Source organism: Sciurus carolinensis, chromosome 10 (genome assembly GCF_902686445.1).
Source record: "Sciurus carolinensis chromosome 10, mSciCar1.2, whole genome shotgun sequence".
NCBI classification, from domain to species: Eukaryota; Metazoa; Chordata; class Mammalia; order Rodentia; family Sciuridae; genus Sciurus; species Sciurus carolinensis.
Genome location: NC_062222.1, coordinates 3,123,556 through 3,151,265, shown reverse-complemented (window position 1 = coordinate 3,151,265; position 27,710 = coordinate 3,123,556). Strand labels below are relative to the sequence as shown.

The 27,710-nt window shown below is 35.5% G+C and overlaps 1 protein-coding gene across 4 annotated transcripts in view; it reads right to left on the bottom strand.

Moving 5' to 3' along the window:
• Window positions 1-27,710, bottom strand: part of Spata5 (spermatogenesis associated 5) — a 264,268-nt gene that overhangs the window by 144,114 nt on the left and 92,444 nt on the right. For 2 of the 4 annotated variants that reach the window (XM_047566459.1, XM_047566458.1), the window contains exons 12-14: window positions 25,538-25,591; window positions 23,821-23,900; window positions 13,403-13,529 (exon numbers count right to left, since the gene is read on the bottom strand). In XM_047566459.1, the coding sequence (XP_047422415.1) occupies window positions 13,403-13,529; window positions 23,821-23,900; window positions 25,538-25,591 (261 nt within the window). Of the gene's footprint in view, window positions 1-13,402; window positions 13,530-15,686; window positions 16,013-23,820; window positions 23,901-25,537; window positions 25,592-27,710 lie in introns of those variants that run through there. The other 2 variants (XM_047566462.1, XM_047566461.1) reach the window with 2 other exon arrangements.

Below are 27,710 nucleotides of genomic sequence, written 5' to 3'. Positions count from 1 at the left end.
TCTATAAACACATATCATTAGTTGTTTGCAGATGACCAGAAGAAAGTTCTAGAAGAAAAGCTAGACAAAACTGTAAGCATATGCCAAAATATATTTTACATAGTGTTATATTACAGAAGTCTCTAAATAAAATACTAATTATTCCCAAATTCACAAGGAAAAATAAAGATAGTCTATGAAAGTTAACTAATGAAAGTTAATTGAAAAGAAATACTGCTTACAAGTAGAAAAAACAAATTTCTGTGTAAATTGGCCAATCATTAAAAAAAAAACAAAACCATCTTATGTTACAAATGAACAATTTCAATTTTTTTAACATAATAAGAAAAAAAAAAGAACTATTTATCTTCCACCACTGAACATACTTAACTTAGTGCAACTGCTTAAATCTAACAACAGAGGAGTTTTGAAATTTGTTTGCAAATAGATTTTAAAGTATAGCCAGTATCCTTAGTAGTGTAACTAACAGAAATAAATTTCAAATATTCATAAAGATAGCATAATGACTGCCCTCTGCTAATGTGGAATTTTCACAGCTATAATAGTTGATTTCATAAAACTGTGATATTATCATTTAAAAACAATTGCTTCTACTTAGATATTGATTTTAATATTGACTACCCAAGAAGATTAAATATTTAAATCTTTGCCTTACTTTCAGTCAATGGACAAAAATTCATAGAATATCTATTATACAAGAACTAGGCAACATGATTTGATCTCTGATCTCAAGATATAAGTTATCAGATAGAAAGGAAACATCTGCGAGAGAGAAACTAACTCTTAGACTCAGAAACTAAGTAAGTGGCCAGAAAAAGAAGACTGACAGAGTCGAATTATAAAAGGTGAAAAATAAGAACAAAAACTCCCAACCAACTTTATGGGAAAGGTTCTTAAGACTGACAGTCGAGGGAAAGAAACAGAATGGGCTTGGATGAAGGAAGCAGGTATAAAAGAAGCCAAACCTGGAGGAAAAAAAGAATGAAGCTTGAGGAGAAAACATGACTTCCAGGGGACACAGCTGTCAGGATCACCATGAGGACACAGAAGACCAACGTAAGAGGATGCAGGGAGACAACTCAGCCCATCAGAAAGCCAAAGAGCTGGACTTGTGAGGAAGTAAGAGGGAGCTCTTGAGGACCACAGCAGAGCAATCATAACTTGACAGACATTCTTCTAGAATGTCTAGAATACTATGAAGTGAACAGCAATAGGACTGGAGCTGAAGGAACACACATTAAAAAACAAACAACAACAACAACAACAACAAAAAAACAGACAGACTGAGGGGATTCAGGTTTTGTCTACTTCTTATATGAAGTCATTATAAACTTCAACTGAAATTATAGAGGCAAAGGGAAAATTATAGAGTCATCAGAGCTAAATGATACCAAGTTTCAATGTGTGTGGAGTCAACAATACTGAATTTGTGGAATTCAAGACAATAAGAAACCATTTAATTTTGTCTCACAGTCCTTGGTACCTTCATAATCTCACTTTTATTATCGTTGTACAGTCAGGATAGATGAAAATGTTAAAAACTGACATGAGCTGCAGAAACTAAGTGTAATGGTTCACTTAGGGAGGAAAAAGTCCTTCTCTGAGAGTCGAGGAAAACTAACAGGACTGAGCTATACTTAGTGAAAGATGGGGACACAGAAGGAACTTTAACGCAAATGGTCTCAATTATGTCTGTAAATCAGTTTTCAAGTTCATTTCTCAAAGAAGAATGACAAATCAGAATTGGGAGGTGGCACTTGGAAAATATTTGATACCACTCTTTCTATCCAGGAGTCCAGTTCTTCTGGAGCTGTACAGTCTCCAGGGATGGCTGACTTCCTCCAGTCAAGACTTGTTATTTTGTTATACCTGTCTTAGAAAAACCTATGTGCTATTTCATAGAAGACAGCCAAGGTGACCCGCTGCTTACAATGGCTTCCACACTTACGAGCGTTAGTCTTTACAACCCTGCTCACCTGCAGACAGTCACTGAGAGCAGACCACATCCACGAGCCCTGCAGAACATGGTAAGAACTCGCAGAAAGTGATAGACCTCTTGGTGATGGTTTCAAAGTTACCACACAAAACCACAAACATGGTAACTTATGACTTTATAGTACATTTCCTTTGCAAAAGTATTTCTGTTCAATGAAAAACTTGAAGCTGGATTTCAATTAACTGATTCACTTACAAAGTAAATCACGTGGAATGCTTCACTATCCTATATCACTATGATATCAGTTTTAAAAACTGATTCTATATATGTTTTATCTTAAAATTCACATTCATGAAGTGAAAGTAAATATTAGGATAAACACAGGTCCAATAAGGATATACTATGCTTAATGGAGAACAGACCACCTGTTTTGGGGTAAGGCTTCATCTTCATGACTAAATATTCCCCAAACATTACAATGAGATTATGTGACATGATGATACTAATTCTCCCTAGAAAAGACAGCCCAAACTCACAGCACCTGCAGAAGAAGCAGAGGTGCTATCAGGCTGCACTGATGACCTAACTCAACTGACCATGCTCTCTTCAGTCAAACAGGCAGGGATGGGTGACATCTTTCTCTTTTAAAATGAAAAGGATTATGAGCCGGGGGTGTTGGTGCACGCCTGTACTCCCAGCTGAGGCTGAGGCAGTAGGATCGTGAATTCAAAGCAAACCTCAGCAAAAGTGAGGCACTCAGTGAGACCCTGTTTCTTAATAAAATACAAAATAGGGTCAAAGATGTGGCTCATTGGGCCAATGCCCCTGAGTTCAATCCCTGATTGATAGACAGATAGATAGATAGACAGATAGATAGATAGATAGATAAAAAAAAGGGTTATATAATGTTATTGAATAAAATTTCAGAAAAACACAATTAACCACTGTTCTTTGAATCTGATCTTCTAGTCTTACATGAACAACTTTTCATAGCAATAGTTACATTTTAGATTGTTTAAACATCTTTTTCAGTTTAAAAAAAAAAGGTCTGTTTTTCATTTTCACACTAACAAAATAGATTTTTGAGACAAATTTTTTCTGGGAAAAAAAGGTTCTTCAAAAAACTTCCTCTGAAAAATTAAATAAAAAGGTCAATTTTCAGAAAGTAAAATATACATGGTAAAATAAGGACAATTTTAAGCTGAGGAATAAATGCAAAGCAAAATTTAATCTACACTGTGTGTAGGATACATCTGGATGAAGAGTAGGAACAGACTTGAAACACTGTGAGCAGTGGTGCACGCTCCCATCCCAGACACTCTGGCAGCTAAGGCAAGAGGATTGCAACTTCAAGGTAAGCCTCATCAACTTACCAAGCACTTAAGCAACTAAGTAAAATTCTTCTCAATATAAAAATCATTAAAAGTGACAGGGATATAGCTCAGTGGTAAGTGCCTCTGGGTTTAATCCTCCGTATCAAAAGGAAAAAAAAAAAAAAAAAAGGAAGAAAAAAAGAAAGGAAATAAACAGATATCATCCCCAACCTAAAAGATATAAAAATGAATAGCTTTAATCTCTACCTATTAAAGGAGACTAATACAAATGCAAAGAGATAGACCCGATGTATAAGAGGCACAGTTATCAATACAGCATCAAAAATCTTTTTTCCTGTTATTTTCCTTCATTAGTTATTAACTGTAACAGGTATCAGAAATAGCAGAGGAGCAAAGTTAAAATGAATACACGTATCTGGAGTCACTCTATGTGTACATCGAAATATCCTGAGGAAATGTTTTAAATTTGCAAAGCAGAAACAGAGGGTGAGGTACAAGAATCAATGAAGCAGCAAAAGGACAAAACGAACTGAGCAACCAGGACAGTGCAAAGGGCCTGGATCAGGAGTGAAGTGAAAAGTCAAAACTGTCCTCTAGTTTTGTAAACATCACCTTGAATATTACTCATCTTTTAGCAATTTAAAAGGAAGGTTCATTACACACACACACACAAAAAAAAAAACCTGTGGAATTTGACTCAACTGAACAGCCTGTTCGAATGACAAGATGGCACAACAAAATTTCCTGAATGTGACAGCAGGAACAGTCGCCACGCACCAAGCCTCAGTCAGTCTTGTCACAGGGCTGCATATCTAAGGGCACCACCCAAAATGAGGAAAGTAAGTCATGCTGAAAGAAAGGTTCATTCCTATCAATTAATTTTTACTGGCTAATAGTAATGAACAAAATGATGTCATCAGTACACTAAAGCTTTCTTGTTAGTCCATAACTGTTTTTGTTGTTGTTGTTGTGTTGTGAGAATTCCTCAGTATTTTTCAACAAAGAAAGGACAAAAGATGTCAGAAAAGATAAAGGCAGATCAGAAAGTATGGAAATTATGTTCATGACTCACTGCAGAAATTCAAATGTTATGAACAAGAGCAGTGATTAATTTTGCAGGGCTCCACCTACTTTCCCTTGACCATTCCTTGCAACAGTTAAGACAGACCAAAATGGTTGGTCAAGCCTGATGAATTCTATGAATTTGGAAAACAGGAAAACTACTGGTCACTGCAAGGGAACAGCCCATAATTACATTCTCAAAACAATACTATCTAAGCTGAGCCTTCATCATTATAACCTCATCTAAAACTGTGTAAGCCCCAGCACATCGAGCCTATCAATTCTGGCAGGAAATGCTATGATTTTCAAGAATAAACAAGTTGGAAAATGAGAGCCAAACGAGTAAAAACAGACCTACCATTCACACTATTCTATTTTATCTTAACTTTTGATAGTTCAGTAGGGGAAGCTAAGAAACCAAAGCAAAGGTCATCACTTCCTGACACTTCAGCCACGGTACGTTCAAGATCCAGCCAAGACTGTCCTCAGTCACGGTATCCCCCGTCTCCTCACCTTTGCTTTCTTCTTCTGGATGTATGCCAAGTTGGCTGACTTTGTTTCCACACTACTTCTTTTCTTTCTTTTCTTTCATTCAATTGGTATTTACTAAGTACTTAGTATGGCTAGACACCATAAAAAATAGGGTGACACATCAGTGATAAAATATTGACAAAAATCCTGAATCAAAAACTCTAGGTTAAAAAAATACTTAATAATACTAGGCACGCCTGTAATCCCAAGCAACTCGGGATACTGAAGTAGGAGGATCATAAATTCAAGGCCAGCCTCAGCAACTTAGTGAGGCTAGAGCAACTTGGTGAGACCCTTCTTAAAATAATAAAAAGTGCCGAAGATATAGCACAGTGGTTAAGTGTCTCTGGGTTCAACCCCCGGTACTAAAAAGCAAAATGAAAACCAAAATATTGAATGTTATTTAAGTAAATAATGTAGTATGAATCAATAAAACAACTATTAAAAGAACATTACTATTTCTAAGAAAACAAAGGTAAATACTTAGGAAAGATTTAATACACATGAATAACTGAAATAACATGTGATTTGGCGTGAGCCAAACAGCTTAAAAGAATGAGAACCTTCAGCATGTCAATTTTTAATTTCTGACCCCACGGAAGCAAAACAATGAAATCAATATAATGTAGTTTAGATAAGAGATAATATTTAACTCCAATGAACAGATATTCTCGAAGAAAATCATCTGCTAAAACAAGCCACAAACCAATGTATATTTATGTTTTATGTTAAAAGTAAAATATTTTAATGATTCTTTGGTTACTAGAATTAACTACTAACTACTGGTCCCAACCTGGAGACGCTGACACACTCCAATTACCAATGAAAGTACAAAATGGGGAAAGAGGTATGGCCCCATCTAACAGCATGACAAGTATGCAGTCAACTATCACCAAAGCAGTCACAAATACAACTGAAAAAGACATTTTCTGAGAAATTATTCTTACTTAATGGTTATTTAACTCTCATCCACTTTGCTTCCTCAAAGCCATCAGAACAGTTAATATAAGCTTTAATCTTAATGTGCATTTCTCAGTTCAGACAACATATTAATAAATTACTCAACACATCCTGCACTAAACTCAACTTCCAAGAAAAATCTACACACCCAGTATGTAACTTGTGATAAAGTAAGGAAGCAAAAACAGAGGAAATACTAATTTTCTCAATGAAGAACAGATAAAACAGAAGATACAAATTGCTGCTCTGCAAATTTGAATTTCAATTCACCAAAATTATAGATGACAAGTGAGGAAGCTGACACTATCCAAATGCAATGCTACAGCTAATAAGAAGAATGTATGTGGCAGGTCTCACTCACTACACATTGCTACTATATGTTTTAGGCACTCAGATTTATCTGGGATCAGATAAAAATCCTTTCCCTATGGAGATGTATGCTGGGGAACAGAGGAAGACAGTAATAAATGTTGTAAAGAAGTAAGTGAATGGTAATAAACACTATAAAAAATAACTGAGTAACTTAAAAAGGAGGATCAGGAGAATCAGAGAAAATAGCTGAAGTGTCAGATAACTGATAAAGTCTCTTCCTAAGAGGCTCAGTATTGTTATCTCTTCAGACAAGTAAGATCTGTCTTACGAGTATTTCCTAGCTCCTATAATAACTGCCTTCCCCAAGCTACATTATAATTGGTAATAAAAAAGAAAGTCAAATGTTTTTGTAGGGCATGTTAGTTTTTGCCTATCACCTAGCAAACTGAAAGGCACATAACAGATACAAAACAGGAATTTAGCAAATGACTCAATGCAAGCTAATAAATACAGTTTATCTGCACACTTATCACCCAAAACTTAACTTGCTTCAGTCTAGAAATAGGCAAACTTTTTCTCAAAGACCAGACAATACACATATTTAGCCTGTTAGCTATAGAATCTATAGACTAAACAGGTACCTAAGTCTGTCATTGCACAGCACAAACAGCCGCAATAACAAATGAATGGACGTGGCTGTGTTCTAACAAAACATTATACATGAAAACAGGCACAGGGGCACAAGAGCTTTCCAATCTCAGTTCAGGTTATTTTCTGTCTAGCTAAATGTCTTACGTCCTCTGTTCAATTTCCCCAGGCATATGAAGAAAATTAGTCATCTATTAGCTAATGCATACTTTATAAAGTCTAATTATCTAATAAAACAAAAACATAAACAACAACCCCCCACACACCACTTCTCCCACCCTCTACCTTCTCCCTTTCCCCCTTTTCTTTTGCTCACCCAAGCCATCTAGGTAAGATGACAATACAAATATCAGATTGAATTCTGACTTATTCATGAACTACCAAAAGGAGAGAAAAATATTAAATACGCAATTTTAAAACTTTATAGAATTTAAAAATAAACCTAAGTTATTATACTCAATAAAGTGTCTTCTACTAATCTCTGAAAAAGCACATATATTTAATAAGCATAGGAAACAAATGGGACATTAAACTCCCAACATGAGATTAAAAAGAGAGAATATTTGATAAATAAAAAATACCCTAAGTTTGAAGATACAATTTTGAACTGGGCATGGTAGCAGCACACCTATAAGCCTAGCAACTAGGGAGGTTGAGGGGGGAGCGTCCCATGTTCCAGGCATGTCTCTGCAATGCAGCAAAAGCCTCTCTCAAAATAAAAAATGAGAATGACAGGGGATGAAGCTCAGTAGCAAAGCACTCTGGGTTCAATCTCCAGACACACGTGCCCCCCTGAAAAGGAAAGAGAATATAATTGTCCTCACCTTCCTTCAACATCAGCACTCTTATTTTATTCATCTTTCTACTTAGATTACATACACCACACCTAATATGTCAAATTCTCTTTTTTGCACATGAGCACACATACAAAACCTTCAGAAACAAAATTTCCAAAAATCATCAGCCTTAAGTGGCTTCCTGTTCTCTTTTCCATAACAAAACATAGCTCTGAATAATTCTGTGCCCACATATCTCAATGAATACAGAAACAACATGCAACTTTAAGGCCCAAATTTTATTGACCTAACAGACTGAAAGCTGTGACATTATTAAATGATAGGAAATATAATAACCTATCCAAGGTACTACTGTGGTTCACCTGTACTGTCCTTTTCAACCTAGCATTCAAAAAAGAAAACAAAGTATATTCCCATAATTTTACACTTTATTATCATGAAAAACATATTAGAAAGTGTCTCTATCATACATGCAACAACAAAAAGAAACGAATTCATGTTGCTGAATAACTTTCATATAGTCACCAAATTTTTTGTCAAATGTTTTACTAAGATGCAAATTCTCTAAGAATCCTTCCATCGCTAAAATTCTTCCCTGCTCTGCCCTGAACGCCAGGGAGAGAAGTTTGAAAGCATAGAGCCCTCTGTGCTGAGGTGGCCCTGAGCAAGTGTTTCTCATGTGTGCTTTTTTAATGGCCAAGTTTATTAAGGTATACTTAACATACTGTAAAATTTTATTTATTTTTTTTTTTAGTTTCTGATTGGAGATACACGCACACACACAGTCCTATAATCATCACCCCAACCAACATATAAATTCCATCATCCCAAAAAAGTTTCCTCGTGTCACTTTATGGAAAATTCTGAGTTCCACATCACATTTCTTACCCCAAAGCCCTGCCTGTTCCAAAGTGCTCTATAAATGGAATCAATAAATATATTGTCTACTGGGCTTTTTTGTATCAGGCTTTTAAAATTTATCATAACACTTTTGAGATGCACCCGTATTCTGCATATATTAGTAACTTACTACTTTTATGGCTTAATAATATTTCATTGTATGCACATGACATAATTTGTATATCCCCTCATCAGGTAATGGATATTTGAGTTGTTTAGGTGATTACCAACAAAGCTACTATAAACACTTCTCCATAAGTCTTTGCATAGTCAAATGTTTTTACTTCTCTTGGGTAAATACCTGGAAGTGGGTAAAAGTGCCCTTCCAATGCCTTGTACTTTCAAAAAAACATCTAGAAATACTAATGTTTGAGAAGTGCTGTGCCTAGCACAATATAAGCAAAAGGCTCAAAGAAAACTACACAACTCTTCAGACAATACAAGACCTCTTTTACCACTGGATGATATGGTAAGCATATATTTAATTATAAGAATTTATTTAAATTCTTTAAAAATTGGTATCTTCCCTTAAACAGTAAATAAGACTACTGCACTGGCTGATGGTACACATTAATTTACTAAGAGAGGATACGTGCATATGTAGCACTAATCTTGCACAATTCCCTGAAAATGATTTTAAAGTAGTGTATGCTGAGCATGTGCAGGCATACGCACTTCGACCATTGCTTTTTAAAGCACAGCTACCTCCTCATTCCCTCATGCACTCCTCTGGACAGAGAGAGGGGATGAGCTCTGAACAGAAGCAAGGCCTGCGCTCACAGCACGTTTCAGGTGAGCACCACCATCTTGTGTCAAGACAGAGCAACTGCAAAGCCAAAGGCATCCTCGAACAGCTCCTCAAACAGCAGGAGCAACACAGGCCATGTTTCCCAAGTCTACTGGGGTACACACGTCAGCAACACACTGCAGACGAAGTTGAGATTGTTCACGCTTCATGATTATAATGCATTAAAATTTACATGTATATTTCAAATCAGGCTATGTATCACAAAGAAAGGAATTGAATATTCTTTTATTACATGTCCCTCTCTAATACTTCCCACACCCTTTCAAAACACACACACACACACACACACACACACACACACAAACATGAAATGCCAGGCACAAAAAATGGCACATCATTATTGTTAATATTCTCTATGCACTTTAAAAATAGTCATCAAATCAGCCTTTCTACTTATGACATGAAAATACTCAATGTAAGGCTTTGGATTTGGTTCTTGGTTAAAATGAACATTAGTTTTCAAATATGGGATTCTAAGAGCATTGACAATATAAAGCAAGAAGTTCTTTTCAAATTTAGAAGTGATTCAACTTTAAATAATAATATATTATACACTTCTGTTCTTACTCAATATTTTTTACTTTTCTGATAGTTTTTTGAAATAGTTAAAAGCATATTAAATAGAACCAAAACAATACAGACTGATCAGACATCTGTGAAAGAAGAAAATATGCAGCTTAACAAGTTTTCCTTTTTCAAAGAGTAATAAATATTAAATAAAAAACTCAAGGTATTCTTCAACTGTCAACCAAAGTTTTTGTTATACAGTAGCAGCCTTAAGGCTGATTTATGGCTTGTTCTCATTTTTTCTGAAAATCGTATGGCTACAAAGAAAAGTGACTTTTTGTACACCTGGATATTTGCTTGCTTTGTGATCTGTTTGAAGAAAGGAACTTTATGACAAGTAAGTATGGGAAGATAGTTCCTGAAACAAAAACAAAAAACCAGAAAGCCAAAACCTGCTAGGTAAACAGCATCCTTTTATGTAGCAGTTGAAATATCTTATTGTCTGTCTTTGTAGATTTTGAATGATATATTAGAGATTATTTAGAACATTTGACAGACATAGAAAACTAAAAAGCTGAATAATTTCTAAAAATATAATTTGTTAGCAACAGAGCTAGAACCAGAAACTGAGCTCTCTGCCTCTGCCTGTCCGCTTGCCTCATTCTTCCAACGTCTGTGTGTCACTGCCATCGTCAGGTCTTTCTACCACTTTCTGCATATGCCATTCTGGTTCCTATCATATTTGTCCTCTGTTACACATATCAATCTCATTTCCTCCAGATTCATTACCTCAATTTTGCTGCTTTTGTTATGTAAAAGCCCCTTTCCAATGCTGTGCACTTTAAAAAAAAAATCATCTAGAAATAGCTAATGTTTGAGAAGGGCTGTGATAGAACAGTATAAGTAAAGTAAAAGGCTCAAATAAAACTACATGACTCTTCAAATAATACAATAAAATACATCTTTTATCACAAATTCATGAAACTACAGCTATAAATTAGAAGCAAGTACCAGGAAATTACATATTTTGGTTTTTTATTTTTTATTTTTTGGGAGGGAGGGTTTGCTGGGGATTGAACCCAGGGGTACTTAACTGTTGAACCACAACCCCCCAGCCCTTTTTATGTTTTATTTTTGAGGCAGGGCCTTGCTAAGTTGCTGAGGCTGGCTTTGTACTTGTGATCCTCCTTTTTGGCATCATTTTAAAGGTAAAACAAAATAAAGTAGTTGGTTTTAAATATTTAATGCATAAACACAAGTACAGTGTTCAACTTTTCACTTCTATGAGTCAAACACAGAAAATAATTCTGAATCCTGAATTTTTCAAGACTTCTACATAACTTCCAAATTTTTCCTCATTTTGGAATCTTTTCCATAGATGCCTCAGAGTAAAATTTTAAAAGTTCAACAAATTACAAGAAAATTACTTACTATTGTAAGTATGATATATAAAACAGCTATTCTTAAGTCTATTACACTATAGGCATAAGTACTAAAAGCACCTAAAAAACTAAATATAAAAATATTCCACAAATTTAACCTAGTTTGAGGCCTGTTTAACACCCAAGAGAAGACAGAATCATTTTTTCCTTAAGATTCAATAATAATACATAAAATGTCAAGGACTGAACCCTTAGAAACTCCAACAGCCTGGACATTTAAGTATCATTTGAGCATTAATAATAAATTAGTTCTTTGATGTTCTGAAGTCTCCTGCTGCTTAGTAAATCCACACCAACATTAATCTGAAGACTACGGGTCTACCTGACATCACACAGTCTCATTACTGTTCAACTGTCCTGTCACACCCTATCACTCTTAGGCAAAATGGACGTGAGGTTGCACCTTCTCTTCACTCATATGTAACCTGGAGGGAGGGCTAAAAGGCCGATGGAGATATGGCACTTCACCAGAGACAACAGGCAAATACATCACTCAGTCCAGGGTGCTACATCACAGCTAATGAGGTAGTCACACAAATATGACATAACAGGAAGTAGAATGATATTCTTCAGCTATATGTCTTACTTTCTTTGCTGAAGCACCAGAATCCCCAAGAAATTTTCAGCTTCAGTCTCTCCAGATTACATGAAACAAATGTTGTCCCCAATACCACATCAAATATGTATAACACATGGAGAACACAAGGATTGCAATCTTACTCCAGAGAGTTGAAGAATTTTTCTGATTCTACCCTACCACCTCAAGACTTTCTGACATAGAGGGCTATGGGTTAACAGGCAACAGGAATGTAAAATATGTTAGTTAATTAAAAGGCCAAATGTCTGGATGAAATATAGCAAAAATTATAAGAAGCTATATCTCAGCCGAGCACAGTGGTGCACACCTGGAATCCCAGTGGCTTGGGAGCCTGAGGCAGGAGGATTGCAAGTTCAAAGCCAACCACAGCAAAAGTGAGGCACTAAGTAACTCAGACCCTGTCTCTAAATAAAATACAAAACAGGGCTGGGGACATGATCAGTGGTCGCGTGTCCCTGAGTTCAATCCCCAGTAAACACCTGCCTCCAAAAGTAATGTGTATCTCTTTGACATTAGAACAGTCTATTTGTTTTACCCTAAAAATAAATCTCTTCCTTTTTAACATCAGCACTAGAATTTTTTTGTCAACTATTTTATTACCATCATAGCTACTTCTAGACTACAAAAGTGGTAAAAACGATTCATTTCATTAAAGGAAGTTGTCATCCTAAATGTTTTTTTAAAGACTGATTTTTTTCTACCAGCATTCATTGGTAATGATTACTTGAGTCTAACGAGTATGAAATACTACAAAATTCACATTAAAGTAGATGAAAAAGATGAAAAGTTCTTAAAAAAATAAGATGGAAAAAAATGAAAACAGAATCTTAAAACTTCGATTCTCTACAGATATATAAAGTTCCAAGCAACAATGAAGGAGAAGACACTTGAGTTACAAAAGAGTTTCATTAACACTGAACCATAAGCAATTAAATATATAGAAATGGCTTTTCTTTTTTCCTTTCCTTTAATTTAAGATCCTTTGCAGGATGGCCGCCTTGGCCCAAACCAGATGGCCCCCTTTCCCATTTGTAGTTTCCAAGAACAAAGGAAGGCTGTGCTGGGATCTCAGCATCCCAGAAAAAGGAAGGATAGGCTGGCTTCTTGTCTTCCTGTAGAAACAGGCATCTTCCACCAGCTTCCCCAGGAAACTGAACCTACTGCAAGTGGCTCTTTAGGGAGCCACTTGGTCAAGACTCCCTCTGCCCAGGCAGCTTTCCCCTGCACCCTAGGGGACTGCCTCACAGTGAATCCTAGGCTTCTATGGTCCCCTGCTGCCTATCTATAAGAAAACAAAAACAAAAGCAAAAACCCTGGGGCATGTAACCAGTGTACAAGGAATCTGTTTCACATCCTCCACTATGCTGTAATGAAAAACTAATTAGACAGTGTATCAAATATCCTTAACTCACTGACCATCATAGGTTAGTGTAGCCTGCCTTAAACACACTCGCTTAAAGCTGGGCAGAATCATCTGCCCCCCCAAACCCCCAAAAAATCCCACACCAATTAAAATCAGATGACCCCATTCTTGACTTTCCTACATCCACAATACCTTCTTTCTTACCTTGTCTATTCTATCCGGGCGATTAGTAGCTGCCAAAATTGTCACATCCTTTAGCTGTTCGATCCCATCCATTTCTGTTAAGAGCTGAGCCAAAACCCGATCAGCCACATTCCCGGCACCTAAGGAACTGATTTTTTTAACAACATAGTTATAAAAATCTGTTTATCTAACTCCCAACACTTGTTTTTAAAAAGGTGCTTTAGACTACAAGAAAAATTATGTCTATTTTAAAAAACAAAATGCAAGTTTAACAACTCATTACTTATCAAAAAACTATTTTCAAATAATTTCCATCACTGAATGTGATTTTCTTTCCAATACTGAAACAATAGATAAATGAGTAAGTAGCAAGACATAAGATTATTTCAAATAACTGAGCAAATGCATAACTATTCAAATAAAATTTACATTCTTCATAGCAAACATATTGAAAGAAATTGAGAATTTTAAAGATACAACTTATTCATTCCCCAAAGCAAGTGAAAACAAAAATGTTATACACCTGTAACAAATGTGCTATTTCTGACATTCCTTGATCTCTGTAACTTGAGGGACATTAATTTTAAAGCACACCAGCAGGCAGGCAGGTATCTCAATTCCCATTAGGAAAAACTGGCAAAAAAAAAAAAGCATGCTATTTTTTCCCTTGGTTTACATATCAAGTCAATGCATTATCCACCCTTTAATTAAATCACACTTCTTTTGATCATAAAAAAGTTCCTAACATTGATCTTTAAAGAAAGAAACTCCTACTAATGAACAAAGCCCTGATATTAAACAATCAACATTACCAGAATAACAATTCTCATTAGCAACAGCATGGATTTCCTAAAATCTATTGAGAGTTATGAAATTCTAGTCTGAGTGGACAATTACAGTGAAACAGCACTGTGGTGAATTGCACATGTGATGCACTTGGGAGGGGAAGAGAGAACACAGGAAAAGACATAGTCCACATCTGTGTCTCAGTGTCTGTGACAGACAGCAAGAGCACCTCAATGTGACTATTGTGCTGCATATTTAATAACGAGGTAATCAGGATCTCTAAATGACAGCAGACTAAATATGAAGTACAAGTCCAAAATTCTGATTTAGCATATCCATAGGACAGTATCCTCTAACTCACAATATACTGGTTTTATATATTGTTATATCAAACCAAATGTCAATTTATGAACTTAAATGGTCTTTTCCAATATTTAAATAACACAGGACCAAGGGCTACCTAGAAAACCAATGAAAATAACTCCTGCAGGTAGCTAACCTGCAGATATACAGATCTGTTAATTGGACTCTACCTAAAAGTAAATCTGAATATTTTAAATAAATGAATTCTAGCCTTCAAAATAATCCTTCATAATTAAACTTTTCCACAGAAAGTTTACCCATCCATTAGGAACAGTTAGTAAAACTCTAAGAACTCTAAGAATTACATGCACAAATTAAAAGCAAGTTGTAGCTAAAAGGAAATAAGTTATCAAGTCACAAGGAGCAGAAAAAAACTTTAAATGCTTACTACTATGTGAAAAAAGTCAACCTAGAAAGGCTACATATTGCATTATTCCAACTACTAGAATTTCGTATAGGAAGGCATAGGACATTCTGGAAATGGTAAAACTATGAAGATAGCAAGACAATCAAATGCCAGGCATTTGGGAGAAGTAGTTAAATCTAAATATTTAGAGTAGTTAAATCTAAGTGTTGTTTTTTGTTACTTACAATGACTCTTATAGTGTTCTCATCTCCAAGACATTCATTTTTTAAAAATACTTTTTTAGATGTTGATAGACCTTTATTTTATTTATTTATTTATATTCAGTGCTGAGGATCGAACTCAGTGCCTCACACATGCTAGGCAAGTGCTCTACCACTGAGTCACGACCCCAGCCCCCAATATATTCATTTGATCAAAATATAATTCAAACTTCCTGAAATTTACTATGGAGAATGGAAAAAACTAAAAGAATCCTCTTTTATATTTCCTCCTGTCCAAAATTCATTTTCTCAGGGGATAAAAATATTCATTACTACTTCATCAGGAAAAACCAACCTCTCAAGTACCCAGGTTTGCTAGTCATAGTTTAGCACAGTGGAACAGTGTCCCTGGGTTCAATCCTCAATACAAAAAAAAAAAAAAAAAAAAAAAAAAAAAAAAAAAAAAAAGGAAAGAAAAAGAAAGAAAGAAAGATATACACCAAAAAGTTACATGAACAATTCAATACTTACTATAAAACAGACTTTGAGTTAGACGATTCTGCCCTGCTTAAGGCAGGCTACACTAACCTATAGGTTAGGGATATCTGATATATTTTCAACTTAGGAAGGATTGGCTGATCAAGACAGAAACCATTATAAATTGAGAAGCATCTGGGGCAATAAAAGTGAGACTTAGGTCTAATTTGTTCTGTGCCAATTCATTAATAATTCATTAATATAAGTATTAATATTATTAATTCATTAATCCCAGTAACAGGGCAACTAGGCAGACACCACTGTGAGGTGAAGAAATGAGGTACAAGGTGAGCATCCTGTGCAGAGTGCACGACCGCCAGGAAGAGGCAGTGCTGGAAGGCATTCACTCAGTTCCAGGGCCTGCGCCTGTCTCGTCAACTACAAAGCAAGAACAAGTTCAAAGAGCTTTGTGAACCAAATATGCCATGTGCCACTGTAAGATTAAAATAGCTACTGCAGCTATTTCTTTAAATCACTATTCAAGAGAAAAATTAAAATCGTCTTAGTAAACGCAAAAGGATATAATTAGTTGTACTGATGAAATATTTAAGAATTTATCACCAGAACTTTAAAAAACCCATTTGATGAATCTCAAGAATCAATAATGCCCTGAATTTTCTAGCTATCATCTATTTGATAAACCATGCTATCATATTGTGCTTAACATTCAGCAAGAACCTAAATGTAAATAAGCTATTTCAGATTAATAAGCTGTTGTATAAAACAGAAACAGAAACACAGTGAGGTATCACTATCATTTCTTCTAAACCTGCGTTAAGATATATGTGCTCTGCACAATTGCAGATCTGTATAAACTGTTAACATAGAGAATGATGTGTGTATTTTTTCCATTTTTCCATGACTTCCCAATAAAAATTCCAAACTAATACAGGCAATGCTCATTATTAATATTTTTATAGTTTTGGCTCAAATATAGCATCAGAGAAACAACTGATCCTTAAATTCAGTTCAATTACGTCCTGCAAAAGCAACTCTTTGAAGGAAGCTTTTCTGCATTTTGAACTTCCACAGGCTGATGTCATGAACACAACCTGACAAAAGAAGTTATTTAAAAATTACTACACATCAGATCGAACTTGTTTTCCGAAAACAAGCTGTCTAAAAATGGAAGCTAAGAAAGTATTTTTAAACATGTATCATTTTTTATTACCATAGATCTAAAAAACAGGTAGAAAAAAATTCTGTAGTAATTATAATAAAATTACTATACAATATAAAGCCTTTTTAAAATAAAACATTCCAGCAAAATATTCACTGAGTTTTGAAAGTATACTTTGAATTTGAGAAAGATCTTTCATATTTGCTAAACTTGGGTTCAAATGCCACTTTTACAACATATCTTTTTGTATAACTTTTTGGGAGAGTTACTAAATGTCTCTAAGCCTGTTTTCTCAGTAGAAATGTGAGAAGGGCCAGGCAGACAAATGCTTGTAATCCCAGCTACTCAAGAGGCTACTCAGAAGGATCCCAAGTTTGAGGCCAGGCTAGGCTATCTGGTGAAACCCTGCCTCAAAATGAAAAATAAAAAGGGATGTAGCTCAGTGGTAGAGAGCACCTTGGGTTCAATTCCAGTACCACTACTGGAGAGAGAGAGACAGATAGACAGACACAGAAGGATCATACCATCCTTTCAGCTATCAACAGTTTCTGTCCTCCCCAAATTTGTATGTTAAAGTCTAACCCCAATGTGACGTTATGAGGAGATGGTCTACAGGAAGGGATCAGGTCTTCAGGAAAATGTCCTCATTTAAGTGGGATTTGTGCCCTTTCAAAAGAGGCTGAGAGTGCCCTTGCCCTTTTCACCACAGGATGGCGATACATGAAGCAGTGAGCAAGCATGTATCGGACACAAATCTGCAAGCACTTTGGTCTTGGATGTCCTAGACTCCAGAATTGTGAAGAATAAATTTATTGTGTTTATAAAAGAAATACCCAGACTGTGGTATTCTGTATGGCTACCTGAATGGTTTAAGACACTTCTTTAAAATTAATAAAATCGACAAAGGACTTAGTACTACCGATACTTAGCACAAGGGAAATGTCAATAGTAGTTATGAACATCATCACTCTGAGAAGTCTACCTATGATCTTTAAAGTTATCTTAATGAATTAAATTAAAGGAATGTCTAACATATAAGTATTTTCTGAACTAAAGCATGAATGTGATGTCTCTGAGAAGATTTTCAGGACCCAGGAATGGCACAGGTCAACAGATGTATTCAGATGAACATTTCAGTTCCAAACCTGACCTTATTTACAGTATGGTAGCAAGTAACAAACTTCTTTAAACTCTGCCATGAAACCCCCCACCTAACACCAAGAACAGAGCTGCTCCTCTGAATCCTCCTGTAACTACTATGCACAACTGGAACAAGCAGTTACATAAAACACTACTGAAGACATTTGTCTCCACAAGAATGTTAGCGGAGACCATTATCTATGGTACAGGGCTTCACATTTTCATGTTAACTGTTTCTTGCCTGCTCACATGCAGTAACAGCCTGGCTTTTCCTAAGTCCACAAAGAGTAATTTTTTTTTTGGTTCAGTGTGTTTTGGGGGGGTGGCACCAGGGATTGAACTCAGGGAGCACTCAACCATTAAGCCACATCCCCTGCCCAATTTTGTATTTTACTTAGAGAGAAGGTCTCACTGAGTTGCTTAGCACCTCGCCATTGCTGAGGGTGCCTTTGAACTCGAGATCCTCCTGCCTCAGGCGCCCAAGTCTCTGGGATTACAGGCATGCGCCACCTTGTCAGGCAAGGAGTGATTCATTTTAGAACAGTTAAAATTTCCACATAAAGGTGTTACTATAGTTGGGCACACACCTGTAATCCCAGCGGCTTGGGAGAATTCCAAGTCAGCCTCAGCAAAGGCAAAGAGTTAATAAGCAACGCAGGGAGACCCTGTCTCTAAATAATAAACAAAATAGGGCTGGGGATGTGGCTCAGTGGCTGAGTGCCCACAAGTTCAATCTCTGGTTCTCCCCCACCACCACTCCAAAAAAGATGTTACTATATTTTCCAGATATTTTCATAATTTAAAAATGACTTCTTTGGGCAGGCACTATATGCTAGATGACTTCTAAGTATTTTTCCAGCTATAATACTTTATGATTTTATGAAATTTTTAAAATCACAAAAATCGTATTTAAAAACTTTATAGCCCAGCTCAAAAAGTGTCATTTAGAGAAGTGATACCTAAAAGTTTCCTCTACGGTGCTTAGTGTGATGAATCCAGTGAATTTAAATGAGAGCCAGGAATGCTGGAAAAAAGGCAACCCTATTTCCTAATCATTAATTTAAAGCCTCAGATCTCTTTTCAGACTGCTGCTAAGCCTGGAATCTTCATCTTCAATGAAAGCTGGACAGAAACTCTTATTCTGTACCATCAAACCATTCCAAGTGGAAACCAATTCTGAACTATTAAGTGCAGAAACAGTTATATAAGAAAGCAGTCATTAGTATCACAGATTATTCTGTGCCTCAAAAAAACAGCAGTTAGTCAGATTTAGCTGAGCATCTAACCTTTTTCATGTTTTCATATATCTAATCTTTTTTATATTCTACACATAAAACAATATCTCAACTTTTACTGTTTTATATAAAACACTAGTTAATCCACTGTAATCCCAGTGACTCAGAAGGCTGAGGTAGGAGAATCAAAAGTTTAAGGGCAGCCTAGGCAACACAGTGAGACCTGTCCCAAAACAAAAAAATTAAGGGATGTAGTCAGGGGTCAAGTGCCCCTGGATTCAATCCCACTGTTAGGGTAATAAGCACGGACTGGTGTTGCAAAACAGAATAGATTGACATCTCTTCGTCCTAAGTAACAAGTGTTTCTGACCATTTCTGAGATTAAAACCTTTTCTTCACATTTTAAATGTGTAAAATCCATGTCTCTTACAGTTGGTGTTTTCTCAGGACTATTTCTTTTCCTTATTTCTTCTGTTTATTAAAGACACAGGGTCTCCCTGTGTTGCCCAGGCTGGCCTGGAACTCACAATCCTGTTTCAGGGTCCTGAGCAGCAGGTATTAGAGGCATGAGCCTGTGCCCCCACCTTCATCTTACACTTTAAAGCAGCATTTTTGTTCAGAAAGGCTACATAAAATAACGACATCTTAAAATGATGGCATCTCAGACTGAGGGAATGCCATAAAACCTATCATCTGCAGATTATTTTCCTAATTCCCAAATTTCCTCCAGTAGAACATAAGATCTGTTGGTATTGGTATAGGATTCAATTCTATCTTAATTACTATATTTCTATGTATGTTATTAAAATTTTAAGAACATTTTATAGAAATCACTAAAAGAAGCACTGAAGTTTCCTAAGCAGTTACTGAATGCCAGGTACTGTGTGAAACATTTGTGATTCACTTAGTTCCAACATCCTATAGTTTGCTGCTACTATTAGAAACCAAGGCACAGAGAGAACAAGGAACTTGCCCTGCATTCTGTTTACCATCTTGGCAAGCATACAAAGCCTGCAACACTAGCAGCATCCAGTTCATATTTACTGAGCAAATGAATGAATGAACCTTCTCAAAGAGACTCATGGCCCAGTTAGGCAAACAGGTTCATCACTCACAGAAGTCACAGAAAAAGCACAACAGTTGTAAGCTTGGACTATGTGCTATAGTACTTGAGTTAAAAGTGGCTCAGAGTGTCCACTCTGATGTCAAAACATCTGAATTAGAATCTCAGTTCTGCTATTAGTGATGCACATCTATAAGTAAGGTACTTATATCCATCTGCATGCCCCAAGTTTTCTCACCTGAAAATGGAGATGAGAGTAAAACCTCCAACTCCTGGGGTTATGAGGATGAGGAATTAACACAGCACAAGGTCATAATAAAGTGAGTGGGGGTCAAACACAGGAAGTCACATTATTTGGAAGATAATTAACAAACAAGATGGGCCTCTCCAACTACCAATCCCACAGATTTATCCCTAGTTCCAAACCTATTCTAGGCTTGCTTAAAGCCTATCCATTATTATCAAACAATCATCGTCAGGCTGATGAGAATGACTGGGGGGGTCCTGTGACTGGCTAGAAGGACCTGGACAAAGGAAGTTGGTGGAATCTCCGAACTCATTAGTCCCATTTCCTCAATCAGCAGGGACTGGGCCAGTTTGTACTGAATCTGACAAGACTACTCCCTAAAACCAGGTCAGCAGCCTATTTACTGCTCAGTTTGCTCTCCTTCCCACTATAACCTTGAAAAAGGTAAAAAAATACTAAACAACTTGGAAGGTGGGTCAGAGTACTGGAGCCAACTGTCAAATGTACAATGTCCTACTTTGCATTAATGCAGAAATCTTTTTCTTTACTGTAAAACAGTTTTATACCAGTTCATAGCAAGCACTTAATGAATGTTACCTAGTATGTTACTGGCCCAACATAATTCAGTCCTTCTCACCTCAAATCATATTATCTATTTTCAAAGAGTTAAATGCTACTTTAACAGCATTTCTAATTTTCCCAAATGTGGCAGAAGTCATTTAACATTTTGCAAAGGAAATATTACGTTTCTTCTAGCTCACAGTATGAAAAAGGACAAAAGAAAAAACCCTTCAAAATACCCATGATTTAACTGGGTATACAGGAGAGAAGTAAATATCAGGCTGGCTTATTCTTCAAGTCTCAAAGAAACTAATTAAATACGGCAGGAAAGAGGAGAAAATAGTGGATTTAGTTAGACATGTTTATAAACATGAAATATACATTTTTATGAAACCACAAAGACTTCTAATGCTTGAGCAATAGTATATCTATGCTCTATTTACAATGTGCAGGCTGCAATCCACAGTTTCATGACTATCATGCCCTCTCTTTTTAGAAACTTCAATAGTCAAAATAATTTGACTTGACATGCACAAGATTATAAAGACTAGCATACACCATAATTCCTGCTCAATTTGTTAGATACCTTGAATTTGAAAATTACACACTTGATAAGAAGGAACAGTCTTCTTTGTGTTGTCATTTTTGGAACAGTCATGTGGGTTTGATAAGAATGTTATCACATAAATAAAAAACAGCTTTGAACTGAAATCAATGAATGTTCCATGGCCTAATATTATGCAGAAACATCTCATTTATGGAATTTTTATTTTCCTATATCAAAAGTGTTCAACAGTGCATACAATGGTTCAGTAACTGGAGAATTTTTTACTTCTGGCATAAGTTTTCAATATCTAGAAATTGTGTTTAATTCAAATAGCAAAAAACAAAAGTACAAGTAGATCAAACTTTTATTTTGGTTTTCAAGTAATAACAATCTAATTAGATAAAAAAAATTACTTCTGGCAATAATGGTGTATCACACAATTAGTAAAAACAACTGAAAATAGAATGTCATTTTATGAAATTCTTAAGTTATTAAAAACAAACTACCTAATACTCAATGCAAATAAAGTATAACCAAAACTCTACTTTGGACTCACCAGCATTATATTGGTTTATCAACTTCATCTTTATTTTCTGAAATATTAAACCGACTTGATAAAAATTATGTGTGGGGGGGTTTGTTTGTTTGTTTCTTTTTTGTTGAAACAGGGTCCTACTACTCTTCCCAGGCTGGCCTTTCATTCATGATCCTCCTGCCTCAGTCTCCTCAGCAGCTGGAATTACAGGCATGCATCATTGCACCTGGTCAACTTGATAAATTAAGACCAGAAATTTTTCTGTACAAAAGAAACTGCATAAAATTTATCTGCATTTGATTTAGACAAAGCACTGAGAGAAGGAGGCATGCAGTCCACAAAAGGGTTCCCTGAAAAGCTCACTACAATGAAGTTGACTATAGGAAATGAATATCTAGACTATGCCAATCTTTAGTATCTCTAGTGTTTTCCAATTCCTATTTAGTCAAAGTGACTATAAAAACAGGATATTTCTACAAAGTGCACTAATTCAGAAATGTTTTATGAGTACTCTGCTGCATATTCTATCTCCCATCTAGTTTACATTTAACCATCTATCCCACCCTGTTCCTTTTTAGGTTCCCAAACCAGATGGTTCTGATATCACATAAATGGCAGGACATAGTACTTCAACAAACTTCCCTGATTCATTTTCTTCTCTTGTAGTTAGGAAGACCTTGAGCTATTTGTGCCCTTTCTGTCATCTCAAACTTGGCAGTAATAAGAAGGCTCAAGTACTTCAACTCTCAAAACAAAAAGAAATAGAGAGGGGACAGGGAACAACAGGCCAGTCTACCTCATAATGACAGTCTCCTAGTGACAATTTATATACTTATCTGATAAGACATCATCTTAGGAAGAAAACAGCAAAGCATCTTATCACAATGAATACAGACAGTTACAAATTGCTTTATCTTCACTGTAATTACTAAATTTTATAATTGATATATACATTAAGAAGTACAAGATACATGAAATTATCCAACATGCTATATTTAGAGTCATGTATATATGTGTGTGTACATACACACACACACACACACACATACACACTTGTTTGAAATGACATAATAATCAATCCTATTTATTGCTGAGATCCAGCAACAAAACTACTATAGGTGGAGCATCCCTAATGCAAAAATATAAAATCCCAAACTTTTTTCCGAAATCCAAAGCATTCTAAGCATCTTTTTGGGAAAGTTTAAGGAAATATGCCAAAATCTGAAAAATTAAAATCTCTAACACTTTCTGGTTCCAAGCATCCTGGATAACAGATATTCAAGTTGTACTAATTTATATATATAAATTATATGTATCTAATTATGTTTTAGGGAACAGTTTTGTCTAGAGAATCTTAAAAACTATGTAATAATATCCTTTATTACAACCAGGTTCTATTATATCAAATAATTATGCTTAATTCAGCTTTATTTACAGTTTTAATTATTTGTTTATAACAAACCTAATTTTGAAAGGCAGTATTAAAGGGTACCTATAGATAATAAATTATACAAGTTAACTCAAATACCCTAAATGATTATTAGGGTGTTTCCCATTGTATAAGAAAATATTAAAAAGTAATTAGATGAAATAATCTAGTGATATAAAAGAAAAAATACAGGGACTGAAAATGTTCTCTTCTAGGAAAACTTTACTGATAAAATTTGTTTAAGAAACATTATTTACTCCATATTGTAATTGTTAATACTTAATGACAATTTTTAAAAGTATTTCTTACCTGCCCCTCTCAACTGCCAAGGCATCAAGTTCATCAAAGAAAATAATGGAAGGAGCCAACGCTCTTGCTTTTCGGAAAATCTGGTGGAAAGAGTACCACATTAGCTAGTATTGGTAAATTCCAGAAAATTCTGTAGTTGTTTACTATTTGAGAACTGTCTTGAGAAAAAAAATCCATTATGTACAAATCATCCAGCCCAGTCACTTTACATACAGTTTAAAACAAGAAGCCCAGGACTTTACAGTGGATATGAAAGTGACTTCTTCAATGGTGCTTAGAGAGACAAGACTAGCAACACATTCACACAGGTATATAGGACGCAGTGCAGGTTAACAAGAAGCAAACTATTAAAATCTCAGTTCAACAACTGAGAACTGTGTGACCTTCAGCAGTTATTTCTCTAAACCTCAAATTCCAGATCTGTAAAATGGAGATAATGTAAATGCCTACCACAAAAGATTATTTTAAGAACTGGAAAAAAAAAAAAAAAAAAAAAGGACACAGCATTTGGCAAAATGCCTGGAACACAGTAAGAGCTCAATAACTGAAAGCTATTATTCACTACCACAACCACAAGTTTATATGAAAAACAGAAATGTGTGAAATCCACAGATTTGCACATAAAATACTCATATACCTAAAGCTACACACCTTACTCATGTCTTTGAAGACTACATGGAATGACTGATGTAAAGCTAGAATAAGAAAAATGGCCAGATTTTAGAGGAGCACAGACTGGATGAAGGAGAAGTCAATCAAACAAATCAGAGCCTGGCCATACAGCCAGAGGAGTGCTATGTGGAAATACACTAAAAAAAGGCAGCACTGCAGAAAGAAACTGCATGTATGTTGCCTATGACTGGGCCCCAATTTTTTAATCACATGTAGTATGATCATAAAAATACATAGGAATAAATATTGATGAAATTTTTCATCCTGTCATTATCAGTAATATTTTGCCCAATTAACATCATTTCCATTTTAAAGGGGAAAAGAACAAAAAGTAACTTAAAATTTTTTCTCATGACAAAGTATTCCAATTACTAATCTCTTGGTTGGTACCTAGGTATTTCACAAATGAAACAAATTGACTGTTGTTATTTGTGTGTTCCTGTCCTTACTTGGCTTCTGTGAGCACACAGTGTCCTTTGTGTGAGGCAGATCAAGCACTGCTTATTAGGAAACTCAAGATGTGGTCAAATTGCTGATTCCAAATACCATGACTGTGTACAAATTTACTAGTCGTCCAGTTTCCCCCATATAAGGAGCAACTCATCAGTCAGGACTGGCATTAAAGGCCTGCATTTACAATATAGGAGACTGAAGGAAGAGGTACTGTCTAAATCACCAGGCAAAGGCACATAAGTAGACAGTACACTGAAATTTTCATATACTAAGTTTATTCAATTTGAAGGGCCACATAGCTTAGAAGATTTAAATCTCATGAGGTCTTGCATTCTTTACACAGACGCATCTTAAAAAAAAAAATACAGACATGCTGGTAGTTCTTAAAAATTATCTTTATGTGGTTAAAAATAAAGGTAATACTACGATACTACAGATTTACCAAAAACTGCATTTTCAAATAAGATATCTGTCCGAAGGAAAAGATGTATCGCTAGAATATGGATTTGGAAATTTCCAAGTCTGTTACCCAAAACAAAATGGAAACCACATATAACAGAAGCGTAGCTCTCTTATGGCATAATCTTCTTACCTCTCTAACTGCTCTTTCGGATTCACCAACATACTTATTCATTAATTCAGGTCCCTGCATGAAAAGGAAACACAAAGGTTCATTTCATTATCTTCATAAACACAACTAGATACATTCCTTTGATGATGGAAAAAAATATTCACAAGAGGAAAAAGTAAACAAAAATCTACTTTAATTAAATTAGTTCCTTTAGCATGATTATTTTCTCTGGGTGTTATTTCTAACTCAAAATTTAAAGCCACTGTATATTCCCAAAACCACATATCAACCCAAAGAAAAGGTTATATGACTAAACAAGTTTTTAACATCTTGTTCACCACCTGTCTATCCATACATACATGTTTTTACAATTCAGCAGGCAAGAAGAATAGTCTAGTCTGAAAAACCAACAAAAACGTAACATCCCTGGATTCCCAGGCCTAAACACTGGCTGGTACTGAGTAGGTCTACATATTAGTTTATATCTAAATCACTAGATCAATAACCCAATCTGAAAAAAAGCAAAACCTCAGGTATATTCTTTTTATGGCTCTATGCTGAGCCCTGAAAACCTAAGGAGATGGTATATGAATCATGTAACCATGACACTGCCTTATAGTCTCTGAATGTTCCCAATATAAAAGTTACACTCACAGAACTAGACCATGGAGACACTACTAAAGGGTTCTGTGGGACCACACATGCCCTTCTTAACCAGCATCAAAGCCAAGGAGACCTCTGCTATAGAACCAACTTTCAGGACACTGTTACCCTCAGAGTGTCACACTGTCCCTGTGAAAAACATCCAATATCTAGTCTGTAGTCATGGCCTCTATCTGAATTGCCCTTCAGATATGTGCCACTGAGCACTCCAAACTGCCGGAATTTCTATCTCCTTCTTGTGTTTTAGAGGGGGTATTATGGCTGAAAGGCATCAACCTCTAGTAATAAAATTCCATCCATTTTTACTAATCCGTCTTCAACAGGAGAGTCCCATAGAGGTAGCAGGTCTCCTAGTGATATAACATATGTCACCGATTCAAAGTTCACTTTTACATTACGCACAGACTGACACACATGAATAAAATTTATGCAAGACTCTAGTACAGATGGAGCACCAGAGGCAGGGAGCCAGCGATCAGAAAGGCAACTTAAAGTATGAGATAGGCAATGTCAAACCTGAGTTTAAATTTTGCCCTGTAAGAAAGAGGGGTTCCAGAGGAGTGAACGGGTTATAGGTCTACTGCTCAAAGATGACTCTGGCCACAATGTGAAGGATGCTCTGGACAGACGCACAGGTTGGAAATTGAGACCAATTATGAACTGCTTAAAATACAAAGGTGAGAAACAATGAGGGGCAGGATTAAGGCAAAAATGGTACAATGGAAATGAGAAGATAGCCACAAAGCCATTAAAAAGCAAAATCAACTTAATTTATTGCAGGAAGCAGAATGTGAAGATGAGAGAGAATAAGAAAAAGAATAATTCAAATTCAACTTAACAGCATTATTTTTGGTGTTCATGACAATGTCTCTACCATGGAAAAAAGATCTTCAATAAAGTAGGAGTAGCTGGTCTCAAAAACATGTAGCTTTTTAAATACACTCCATTCCAAAATAATTAAAATAAAAAAACTTTATAATCATTGTTATAAGTACTAACATTTAATAAACACTCACTACGTGCCATGAACTGTTATAAACACTTTATATGAATTAAATAAGCTATGTAAGATGTCAAAGTAGCACTAAATTACCATGAGGACTTCCCAGCTATAATTTAAAGATCCACACAAAATTAAATTCAGGGAAGATCACAAATAAACACTCATTATCTCAATCCTTTTGCTAAAAGTATCTTAAGTGACTGACATATAAAGGCACTGAATCAGACACTCATTCATTCAATGAACATTTATTAAACTCCTACAATGAGTTTATGGTTTAATAGAGATAAAGCATGTTCTTACAAAAAATTAAAATACAGTAAGAAAAAACATAACTTTATAGAGGAGGCCACAAACAAAAATAAAACAAAGATTCCTTCCTAGTAAAGGAATTAACCCTGAACAACAGTGAGGTTATAACTGTGTTCACTTAGAATGACTGAATCAATATGCTTATACTATTGTCTCAGGCATTAATCAACAGTAACTTTAATATCTTGTGTGCAAAGATGTAGGAATGGGAAGGAT